The 13247-nt window shown below is 33.6% G+C and overlaps 1 protein-coding gene across 1 annotated transcript in view; it reads right to left on the bottom strand.

Annotated features, from left to right (window-relative positions):
• Window positions 1-13247, bottom strand: part of PCLO (piccolo presynaptic cytomatrix protein) — a 379054-nt gene that overhangs the window by 179565 nt on the left and 186242 nt on the right. Inside the window, exon 4 of the mRNA XM_059934038.1 lies at window positions 7267-7983. Coding sequence (XP_059790021.1) covers window positions 7267-7983 — 717 coding nt within the window. The remainder of the gene's footprint in view (window positions 1-7266; window positions 7984-13247) is intronic.

The following is a 13247-nucleotide window of genomic DNA, read 5'->3' as shown; positions in this document are numbered from 1 at the left end:
TGTTCCCATGCAGGTTAACTGGTCTCTCATAGATTTAACATCACAAACCCTTGCTTTATTGAATAACATTCCCTAACGAGGGAATAATTTGATCAAATAAGAAAGAGTAGCTGGCACTGAGAAGAATGTAAAACATAGTATGTAAGTGGGGTCTGGTTTTCTCTATTCAAACTTCAAATGGATATCTGAAGTACCGTACCTCCAGACGACTATAATCAAAGGATTCATGTGAGGGAGGCTTATATTCTTTTAAATTTCTAACTCCCTAGGACTAAAAGATTGGCAGTTTTCTCTCAGTTGCTTCAAAAATGTGCAGTCACATACATATGGAATCTAAAAATAAAAAAAAAAAAAGGTTCTGATGAACCTAGGGGAAGGACAGGAATAAACATGGAGACGTAGAGAACGGACTTGAGGACACGGGGAGGGGGAAGGCTAAGCTGGGACGAAGTGAGAGAGTAGCACTGACATATATACACTACCAAATGTAAAACAGATAGCTAGTGGGAAGCAGCCGCATAGCACAGGGAGATCAGCTCGGTGCTTTGTGACCACCTAGAGGGGTGGGATAGGGAGGGTGGGAGGGAGACACAAGAGGGAGGGGATATGGGGATATGTGTATACATAGAGCTGATTCACTTTGTTATACAGCAGAAACTAACACAACATTGTAAAGCAATTATACTCCAATAAAGATGTTAAATTAAAAAAAAATGTGCAGTTGTATGCTTATTTCTGAGAAAAATATTAATCTATTTAGTAACATATTAAGATTTAATAAAATATTCAAATGATTCTTCCTAAAGTACATGCATAGATTACATAATAACACATATATACATATGTGTTCAAATATCACTGAATTTTCTCATTTATGCATTATTTTCTTCATTTGAATAGATAGGAGTTGGAATTAATTATCTATTTAATTTTTTACATGTAGTACAAATACAACCTAGAATGACCTCCAAAATTATTACATACGAATAAAATTACAGGCCTAGACCCCTCGCATGAGAATTTTGTTTGTCATCTTAGATTGAGGCAGTGAGTGGGAAGAGCGACAATTTAAGCACTTTAAAAAAAAAAAAAAAAAAAAAGCAATGTTATTTTTCAGGAACACATTTTCCCTGAGGAACACATTTTCCCTGTATTTTCCTAAGTACATTTAGCATTCAACGCTATTACACTGACTTTTATTTTTTTGTATATATTGCAGTTTTCTCTATGTACAGAATTATGGTACTTGAGCCTTTCTAGTCTGTGTATATGAAACAACTCTTCAAAATTTTCAGAAACTAAGATTCATATTTTTTACTTACTAACCAAAAGCAGGAAGCACAGAATTCTTTTCTTTCCAATATTCCACTGCCATTTATTGACCTGAAGACCAGTCAGAGAGAGGCAGTGATGAATTGAGACCCGCTTGACACCTTCCCATGGTGTCGTATCTTGAGGCCTTCTCTAGTACCAAGACACTTCTGTACTGCCAAGCTTAGTTCTGCCCCTTTCACAGATTTTGAAACTTTTAGCCTTCCATGTTGAAGGAAAATGGAAGATTTTTAAAAACTAGTATTGGGGTTATGAACTGAATTCTTGGTTAACTATAAGAGTGTACAAAGAAAGGAGGCAATATTAAGTTTTTGCCTAATGTCTCCCAAAGTCATTTATATTAATGGGCCAAAGTAAAACAATAGATGAATAATCTTTAATCATTTATACAATGTTTGGGTTAAAATGGATTGCTAGTCTGAGTGTTCCAAGCACTGTAAACAAGACTAAATCCATAAATTCACTGGGCCTGGAGATAAAAACTGGATAGTCCCACATACATGGGAATCCTTTTCACTTCAGAAAACCTCATTTTCCATCCTATACAATTATGCTGACTTTAGATACCATGGCTATATATAACTTGAATACTAACCCCTGGGTCATTTTAACCATAAATAAAAGTTTATGCTAAAGGATGTTCAAATTTTTTTTTAATCAAGAGAGCTATAATGTTTCAATGTAATATATCAAATGTAGACAAGCAGTATTCTGTTTAACTGTATAGGTAAAAAGAGAATTCTGTAGCGACATACAATTTTAAAATATTAAACTAAAAAAGTAAAGGAGAATGTACATTTCAAAATATTTATTATATTTCAGGATAAACTTTAATTCCATTCAACTAACACATTTTGAAAGACAGGAATGAGTGGAGAGACAAAATGATGTAGCAATAAAGAAATGTAAACAGTATACTATAACGATATAAATGACGCAAATGACAAATAAATGAATAAATAAAGTTAATATAAATATATAAAAAAAGTAAAAAATCACACAAACTGGAAGCTGCTAAGGGAGATGAATACTTAAAATAATAAAAAGGCAGCATCCTAAAAGTGTCACAGGGAAGAAGCATTCTGTGCAGTGTTTAGGAGCCCAGCCTTTATAAGCAGAACAGGACTATAATCTTAGCTTTGCTGCTTCCCAGCCATGTGATCTTGGGCACAACAAATTTAGTTTCCCCCTCTTTAAAAGAGATATAATATTTACCTCAACAACAGTTGTGTGGATTAAATGATAACATAACCAACACAATGCCCAGAACACAATAAGAGATAAACTGAATATTATTTTGATTTCAAACAAAAAGTAATTTAAAACTAATCAGCATAGGGCATTCAGCAGTAGGAGAAGTGACTGCCACCAGGGAGAAGAGTGGCCCAGACGTCCAGGTGGGATTTTTCTGATAGGATGCAGTGCCAGTGCACAGAGAAGAACTGACTGCAGATCCAGAAGGCAGAAAGCATAAGCCACCTTCGGGAATCGTACAAAGGCATATGCGGCTGGTTTTCTACCTCTCACTCATGGGGAATACTAGGTCGCTTGAAAGTTAGAGTGCAACCATAGTCCAGAGGCTGAGAAAGCCAAGCTAGCTATTTAGACAGAAGTCTCGGTAGTGGGGTACAGAATCCTGGGCAGGTGTGCAAAATGTAAATATTTTTAGGAAGTATGCAGGATTTTTTTGTATTTTTAAACCCAAACAGAAATTACATTTTACTAATATTTAATAAATAGATTGACATCAGTATTCTTTTACTTCTTATGTCAGTTGGTCAGATGTTCTATGAAGGATCCTGGGAGAAAACTGGGAACTATACTGTAAAAATTTACAGCAAGGGCAGTCACTTTATTTGCTCACCTTTATATTGAAGCTTATCATTCAGTTGTGCCTTTTATCACCTAGTTTTAACCAAACCAACCAAACCAACGTTCCTAAAATAGGTAAGTGGTAGACAAAATGCTCTTGCCAAAAAATCATGTGTCAAAGTTAATACTAATAATGCAAGACATACACACACACATTAATAAAGAAAACTGACACAAAACTGGCCAAAAAAGTTTGACATTACCAGGAGAACCATTTGATATCTGTCTTACATATGTTATTTCTAGTAAGAAACCTTGACTAAACACATAATGTGCTTAGGCTATTTATAGCAAGTCATCCTAAGACACTATCACAAACTTCTAGAATTTTTGGCAAATAAATATTCCAGTATATAATATTCCAATATTCACACACATTTTCAATGCATTGAAATAAACACTTAAAATCTTCTTTGGAGCTGTCTTATTTAATAGTAAAAGACAAAAAAGTCCCATAACATTTGGGGAAACTTGATTTTTCTGCCATGGAAACAATATGGTGACAAAGTAAACTGCATTTCTTTGTCAGCCAATATTGTTGGAAAGAAAGAAAGAACTGTGGAAGGTTTGGGGGAAAATCATTAGAACAAAGTAAGTAGCAAAAGGTTTGGTAATAATAAAATCAAAGTGCAGATATTTCTAACATGCTCAGTTTATAATATTCACTAGTTCTGTTTCAATAATAAGATACTTAAAGGATTACTACTGCGAGCCAGCAAATGGCTCAATATTCAGTGATTTGTTTAAAAAGGTATATATATTTTTTTAAATGAAAAACTGTATATTAAATTCTGAGGAGTGGCTCTTTTAATTGGAATTATTTTTTTAAAAAGATAAAGTTACATAGATAGCAGTGCATGCAAAATTCATTTACGGCATCTGTTACAAGTAAGTCAGTAATGCATAGAGTACCTCAGGATTTTACAGATGTGGTACACATTGTACACTAATGATACCTTTATATTTTGAAGAATATATTTAATATTTTGTACTGAGACAGAGAATAACTATGAATTTATTTTAACCATAGAGGTTTGCTGATTATCTTATGGGGAATTAAAAAGTTGTAGACTGTGAAGATTTAATTCTTTTTTAACAAAAGTAGAAGAACCCAAAGTTGTTGAACTTTTTGGTGATGACAAGTGATGATTAGTAATATACTACTTATTATATATTTAGGAAGAAAGTAAACTCTGGTTATCAGCCATATGCTACCTAGCAAGTATTCGGAAAAAAATAAACACAAGCTGTCTCTTCAAGAGAATTATGATGTGGACACAATCCTTTGAAGAAGGATAATTGGAAATCATCATGTAATTATGCTACACAAAATGACATATCATTTAAAAAAGTTGTCATGTCTGCCTTTTCAGACCAACTTTAAACAGAATACTTTAATCTTTTTATAAACGTTGCAGGTGAAGAACTCCAGTGGGCTTTAAAGTCACTTGCTAAAAAAACATACTTTAAAACACTACATTTTGTGATAGTTAGCAAGAGGAAATGATTGGTATCACGTTAGATTAACATTCATTTCTGGAATTTCCACAAGTTAAAAAAAAAACAGTTTTCAATTCCAAACTTAGAAAACAGGTAGCAAGATTTGGCAAGTACAACCTTTGATACACTTCTTTCATTTCTGGTATATTCTGTGGATTATCTTTTTTGTTATGGAGCGTCATTAAAACTAAAAATCAAAATATCAAAATAAACTTAAGCTGAATTTCAAAGAACTCAATCATAAAATTTTAGAACAAGATTTTCAAACACTGAAGCACAATCAAAGCTCTCTCTAAAATGCTATTATTAGTCATATCTTACTGTGATCAAATGTATATATTTAAATAAATATAATAAAAATGGTGATTTTAGCTTATTTCACTGACTTACACATTTCTGTGAATGTTTATATTGCAAATAATATGTTAGTAATAGTGCATAGATTTAATTTAGAAATAAATATGTATATACATATTGAAGTTGTTAAAAGAAATAGTGATAAAAGGAAATGATAAAAAAGTGACACATTTGTAAAATAAAATAAAATGTAGTACATTAACAAAGTATTTGGATACTTCTTGTTTAGATTATATTTAACAAACAATAGAGAATCATTAGAAATATCTGAGTGATAGAGTTAAATTATCTGAACTCTGGAAAATAATTATCTGATAACTATATACTGGAGAAGGGAAAAAGAGAAGGCCTAGTAACTAGTAATTAGATTACCCAAATCGTTGGTAAAAGGTCACGAAGGCCGTTAGGATACTGTCCTTAGGAATAGGAGCTAAGAGACAGAAGTGTGATGTGGAGAGCCTAGGCAGGTAAGAAGAAACCTCAGATTCCCCAGGGTAGTGACTGGGAGGCTAGAGACATGATGAATGATGGTGTCATCAGAAACAGATAGAAGCAGAAACTGCTTCTATAGAGAGTTGGATATGATTTGAACACACTGAGTTCCAGTTTACAGTGAGTTTCTGAAGTGGAATGATCTACTCGGTATTTGAAAATATAGGTCTAACACTCAAGAGTGGCAGAAGGTGCACAAGGAGATTTAGGAAATGTTCATGTGGCTCCCCTAAGAGGAAAGAAGACAAGAGTTCAAAGAAGAACCGATCGGAAAAGAGAAAGTAATAGAGATAATCAAAGTAGAACTCAAGGGGTGATCAGAAAGACAAGAAGAGAACAAAAAGGGAAGAGTCATGAAGCTTCACAAAGAGAGAAATGGTAAAAAGCATCAAGTTCTGCAAGGTGGTTAACTGGGAGAAGCAGCGGGTGGTGGTGGCGGGGTAGCTAGATCCAGCCATTAGAATGGAGAATACACAAGCATCTGCTTTCTCTGACTTGGATAAACTCATACAACAAAGGAAGACCAGGATTTATTTAATGAGCAATGTCTTATATACCAGAGACAGGCTAGTAACCATGTGTTAAAACTGTAAACAAAACAACAACTGAACCAGGGTTGGGATGGACTGTAAGTTCTAATCAGAATTCTAATATTAAGTTTTAATCCCAATGAATCATTTCATTTTCCTGCAAGTCATTGCTGCCATCTGTGTATTAAAATTATTCAGCCTGATATAAGATCTCTTGAAGCTCTAAAAAGAGTTCAGATTTCCTCTAAAAATGGTATTATTGCCTGTGCAAATACAGGTTAAGATGAGGTACCCTTAAAAGTTTCCACTAAAGAAAAAGAAAATATATAAAGAATAATATATATTCCAGATGATGCTTGGATTATAAATAACCCTCCAATATTAAACACACTGAATAAAACTGAACAAAATATATTATACTGATTTCACACTAAATACTAAAATAAACTTAAAAAAATGTTTCTCCTGAATTTTAGCCATACTTCTTTTTTTTAAATCACAATTATTTAATCATTTTATGGTTGACCACACCTTAAAAGGCTTTCAAATGAGAAGAAACTTGAGTCTTGCTTCACCAAGTGGCTAAGTAAACAGAAATTCCAAGACAAACATTATTTTATGTTAAAGGAGGATACTGATTTTATGTTCATAGTGGAAGGAAAAAGCAATCATTTAAAATTATAAGAGGGCTTCCCTGGTGGCGCAGTGGATAGGACTCCACGGTCCCAGTGCAGGGGGCCCGGTTTCAATCCCTGGTCAGGCAACAGATCCCACACGCATGCTGCAACTAGGAGTTCACATACCACAACTAAGGAGCCCACCTGCCGCAACTAGGGAGTCTGCCTGCCACAACTAACACCCAGCACAACCAAATAAATATTTTTTAAAAATAAAATAAAATAAAATTATAAGAAACCCTTCTTTATCACTCCATAGATTTTTATAAGTTATTTGATAGGCATAAAAGCTAGTAAATGTTATATCTATGCTTTATTTAAATTAGATTAAGCTGTCAGAAAGCCAAAGTTCATCACTTTAGCAAACAACTGTTACATTTTTCTGAAAGTGCTATTAATTGAAGGCTTTCACTTACAAAATTACCATTAAGCACTCGGTGTACTTAGGTGGACATTAGTAAATTATAGGGGTAAATCTGCAAAGTTAGGAAAAAAACATAACTTACTGTTTTTTCCTTCCTAGGTTCCATCTGATCAGGCTTTGCCGAGCATGCTGCCTGTGGCTGTTCTTTTATGTTTTGAGTCATCCCATCATCTTTCTTAGACAAACTCTGAGGTGCGCCAGATGGTAAATCTTCCATCTTGGTCAGTGGTTGTTTCTTTTCTCGCACTGCCTCTGCAGCCACTCTGCCTTCAGGTTTTCCTTCAGCAATCTGTACTTGAGTTTTAAGTGAGTCATATTTCTGTTCCTCCTCTAGAGCTGATACTTTTGCTCCTGGGGGTAACTTTTTGTCTTCAAGAGCTGGCCTTTTGTCTTTAAGGGTTGGCTTTTCTTCTTCAAGAGGTGGCTTTTTTTCTTCTAGGAGTGGCTTTTTGTCTTCAGGGGTTGGCTTCTTTCCTTGAGGGGCTGAAGTTTTGTCTTTCTCTAGTTTACTCTCTTCTTGGATTTGATCTGTGGTTTCCTTAAGGGGAATTTTTTCAACTGAAGGTGTTTCTTTCACTTTTTCTGGAATGATTTTTTCACCTTCGGTTTTTCCTTCTTGTTCCCTCTTTTTCACTTTTACTTGGGCAGGCATTGCTATTTTCTGAGACGGTTGTTCTGTAGGGACAGGCATAGGAGAGGCTTTCGGTCCTGTCTGTGTAGGTGGCATTTTGCCCATGTCTCCAAGCTGTCCTGATATCGCTCTCTGGGTTTGGCAATTTAAACAAAGCCATTCCTGAATCTGCAGATAAAATAGAAATTAAAAGATTAACTATATTATATACATCTGTTTTGGTGCATTTACCAAGGTTAGCACTTGGCAATTTCCAGCTGCTTTTTTGTATATGGAGAAGGTGGGTCATTGTTTTCTGGATCAATGAAACGGTGACTTTTAAAGAAGACTGCAAAAAGACTATTTGAAATCTAAAAACAGGAGCCCTTAGAGATCAGCAATTAACTCACCTCATCATAAAAAAAAGAAAAAAATGCATCAAAGACAGACTCAGGGGAATATCAATTTTTTGGTTAAAAAAAAATCTGAATTTGTTCCAAATGCAACTATTTTTAAGCCTCGTGCCTTCAAAATTAGTGTTTCCATTCAAAAACTATTAAATTTCATAGTAATTTTAACAGCCAATTAATCATAACTTTTTTTTTTAGGACTTAGCCTATAATCTCCTGTCTCTTGACTTAGATCAAATGTAGTTCTATCTACCAGAGCAGAACTTTACAAGGCACACGTAGAGTTTTCAAGAATCACTTGTGCATAATTCTCCACCTAATTTAAGATTAAAAAATAATGTCATTCTTAATAATAGTCACATTTCTCATGCAATTGTGTCCAGAAGCATTCATTCACAGGTTAAAACTGTTTGTTATTCTTTCTCCCCAGAGTTTTCTCAATTGCTGATTAAAACACTTCCTTATACCTCTAAGTGTAATCTATGGGCCACCTGCACCAAATCACCCGAGGTTGTCCCTAGACATGCAAATTCTAGGAACCACACCAAAACAAGTTTATCAGAATCCTGGGATAGGAGAAGAAGGATCTGCCTTTTTAATGAAGTGTTGGTTAATTTTTTTGCAAACTAAAGACTGAGAACAACCCTCTCATAATACATATAAATGATCACATGGGAGAGAGATTGTTAGACCAATAATACTGCAGAATTCCCCCCTTATTGATGTATATTGTGCTTTTTCTTACATCATACCTATTAAAATGTAAGAAATAAAGGCTATACATGTAGCTTCTAATTGTTACCATTTAATGAGTACCTGTTCTCTAAAGTGCATGGTTGGAGAGTCATGCAAATAATATCGTGTTTGTATGCTGCACTGTCTTCTGAGAAGTTCAATTTCAAACTGCTTTTCATATTGTATCATTCTTTCTAGTAGCACAACTTTAATTATTTAGAAACAAAAATCATTTATTGTTCTAGAATATTATTGGACATCTAAGATTCATTTCTTACTTCAGCTTTCCATTTCTTTAAAGACATAAAAAATGTTGCTTAATACTAATGACTGTTTTGCAATCTGTAAGCTGTTATAATTCTTACTTGGTGATCTAAAAGAGTAAAGAGCCAAGTCAGTTATTTAACTTCAGTAAAATGTTGTCTATAAAACATTAGCGTGTATTACGGGTTCATTTGCTTTCTGTGTTATGATCATCCAATACCAATTCTGTCCTTGATTTCATGTCTAAGCAGCAAAAAAGTGAATTGTGGCTTCTCTATATAGTAACTTTATACAAAGTCTTGGGAAAGAAACTGATTTGATCCCTATGTCAAATTCTAAAAGCTCCAGCCCTTGTGTTGAATAGTTCCTGGAGGAGGTACTTCCATAATACCTACAGAAAAGCAATCTTAACCTGTCCTGTGGTTTTAAAAAACATTACTTGCTGGGGCCACATCTTAGGATATTTTCATTCAGAGACTGACATTTTAAAAAACAAAAACAGACACAAATAGCTGTGTCATTGTGCTGTTTTGTCACATGGCCTCTAAAAACCAAATGCAGGCGTGTGCTACGCATTCCTGTCGGGGCAGGTCTGAATGTAAATAAGTTAGGAAGTTTTTAATATACCAGAAATAAAGGTTTCATCCCGCTGTAAATTCTTGTCAATTATAAAAGTGTGATTACTTTATCTGAGTTTTAGGGACAAATTATACTTACAAAGTTGTCGTCTCTTGCTACTTATAGCCTATGATGCCACAATGGTACACAGGTCTTGTTAAAAGGAAAATGTGTTGAGAAAATAAATGTAGTGATTATTTCAAGGTAACATACTCATTATTTTCATACATTTGAAAATTTAAGTAAGAGGATAAAGAGTATACTCTAATCTACTATGTCACATAAAACACTCCATTTTCCTGATTTAAAATAATGTTTGATAAACCTACAAGCAGTGATAACCCACCCACTACTAAAGTCTAGAAGGCAAACAGAAGGCAATAGCGTCAGTCTAAGAGAAAAAGGACCTTACGTTGAGAGCCTCATTGGCTAGTTCAAATTCGTGTTTTGCTTAAATTCACATCCTGATTCAGTTAAACGTAGTATCTTGTGTTTTTTTTTTTTTTTGGCCACGCCCTGCAGCTTGTGACATCTTAGTTCCCCAACCAGGGATGGAACCCAGGCCCCTGTCAATGAAAGCACGGAGTCCTAACCACTGGACTGCCAGGGAATTCCCTAAACCTAGTATCTTTAATCAGTACTATCCTGTAATTATTTTTAACATGATGTTGCTACACTTGGTCTATTGGTTACATGACTGATTTGCGTTTTGAAGATTATAAGGCCAAGCCTAATTTTTTTTTCACTTTACACTTTGTCACCAAAATTAATTTGGAAACTGATGTTACTATCATGTCAAATAATTATAACAGCATTCACTTATGCATCTATTCTGTATATATCTGGTCTATTTATATCTATGGATTACATAAACTCTTGGGAAATTATACGTGCAAAGCTTATTCGATCAGGAACTCACACTGAAGTAGAAGAAAGAAGACATGGGTTAAAAATAAGTATAATATGCAGGGAAAAAATTAAGGAAGATGGAAAGGATACTATGGATTTAAAAGGATTATCTGATGAATCCATTTAGAACATAAGGAATTTGATAAATTATAAATCACACAAGAGTATTTTTTCACCAATTAGAAATGCTGAATTGGTGGTCTCATATGTGTGTCTCTTCTTTCTGCAGCCCTAGAACCAAAATTAGACCACCAACAAATTCAGCAAGTAGAGGAAATTATAATATCAAAAAGGAATGAAAGGGAAAAAACACTATAGTAGCATCAAAAATTTTGTATTTCTTTAAACATGTAAAATTAAATTTTGTTTATTAAAAGACAGGAAAAGGCAGAGGCTAGGGTAAAATCAAAAGTAGGAATGAGAAAAGTAAAATTGATCAAATTTTGACAAAGAGGATAAAGTTAAAAATGAAATTTCAAGAAAGTTCATTCAGGACAATATAGGCCATCACCATTATCACATCATCATTAATTACAGACACAATTACTTAGAAACATTTTCTTCACAAAAGACAATTTGGGAAATACTCTATAACCACATAAGATGATGTAAAAATCTGTGGTTCACAATTTTTTGGCCTTTTTTATCAAAAATAATCCCAAAGATTTTTGTATCACTGTTCAGGAGCCTAACTTAAGAAGTATTATATTTCTGGGTCCAAAGAAATGTATCTCCACTCTTAGTTCCTCAATAGCTGCAATACTATTAGACACAACATTATTAAATAGTCATAATGTTTCTAGTTTAGCAGCAATCTGGAGAATTAAGCAAGATTTCTTAAATTATATTAAAATTCAATGCATAATGTATCACTGCCATATATGACTTTTACTAGCTGAAAACTCTTTCTATAATAGTTACAGTTGTAACACACATGACTATTCATATTTTGCCTTAAGGTTAAATATCGAGTTACAGTTTTATCTTTGAAGTATTTCCTTATAAAGACAGTGAGACAATCAGAAAACAAATATATATTATATATAATGTATTGTATATTGCATATATAAACTGAAGGCATTTCTATTATATTACTGAGTTTATTACATAGAAAAACAGAAAATATAGATCTTATGGAGGTTTTTTTAAAAACATACTAGTCATTATTATGGATGCTCTCAGGCCATTTCCATTTGTTTTCCTGTGTTTTTAAAATATATTTTATTTTCAGTATACTGTAAGTATCTCCTAATGGTATAAACATATTAAAAGTTTACATTTCATCTATATTATTATTAAATGTTTTAAGTAAATTCAGAAGAGTCTATACTATGAGACCAATCACATTTTTTAGTACTTTAATGTTAATATCCAGGATATCAAAATTCATCTCCAAGTAGGAACAATTCTGATAAATAAAGTGTATAAAAAATAACTCCATGTGGATCATAACATATTAGAATATAACCAGTTGCCAGCTAGTACACGTTAATAAAATGCATTTATGAAACATCAAATCACCAGGGCTTCAAAACAACACTCCAAAAATCCATTTATCTTAAGAGCAGAGGAGGAAATGAAGGCAGTAAAAACCCCAAAAAACGGATGCTGCTGTGCTACTCAGCACTTTTCGATCAATAAGTAATTTTCTTTATATAACATTTCAGCTGTAACTATAGCAACAATACCATTAAGGAAAATCTCAGAACTTCAGGCCTGTCTATTTATTTTTCTAAAAATCTTTTCCAAAGCATGATAATAAGACCTGCAGCAGGTTGAAAATCTGCCAGTAGACTTTAAATGGTAGAGAAGTGATGGTCCCAAAACCTACACGAGCATTAATATTTGTGTCTGAGAAATCTTAATAGTATCTTAACATGAATTTTCATTAAAAGACCAACTGGACTGATTTGGAAGCTCATATACTTTCCATCAATAGAAGTATTTAAGTAGAGACTGGGTGGCCCCTACTTAAAATTCTGTAAGGGAAAACCAAGCAATCAAGGGGATTGGTACTATAATACCATTGAGTTTCCTGCCTACCATGAAGCTTTTGAGTCAACATAAATATTTTACACACATTTTTGTCTGTATATTTGCTTATCGTTCAGAATGTTATTTTTTTTTTAAGCTAAGAAATCATTACACTAATAATCTGCTTAGAAGTCACTGTTTTACTTACTGACAGATTCAAAAACTGGGAAGCAATGTTATCTGCAACTTGTCACTTGTATCTATGCCCCCTATGGTCTCGGCACTAGGGTTGTTCTATTTCTCTAAGGCCCACACACTCTTCAACTTGACATTCTGAAAATCAGATTTTTTGCTTGTTAAATTCCTAAATTTATTTCCTTTTGTCATTTGTAAAAGGGAAAAGGACTGAGTTCACAGTTGATGCACTTTTTTTTTTTTTTCAGATTACACAATTGTTCAGACTACACAATCAGGATATTAAAAATCTGTGATCATTTATGAGACTACATTTTACAAGTGTATGCAGTAATGTGTTTGTGATAC

This window comes from Balaenoptera ricei, chromosome 9 (genome assembly GCF_028023285.1).
Source record: "Balaenoptera ricei isolate mBalRic1 chromosome 9, mBalRic1.hap2, whole genome shotgun sequence".
NCBI lineage: Eukaryota > Metazoa > Chordata > Mammalia > Artiodactyla > Balaenopteridae > Balaenoptera > Balaenoptera ricei.
The sequence above is the reverse complement of the archived record's forward strand: the minus strand, read 5'-3'. Positions and strand labels throughout refer to the sequence as shown.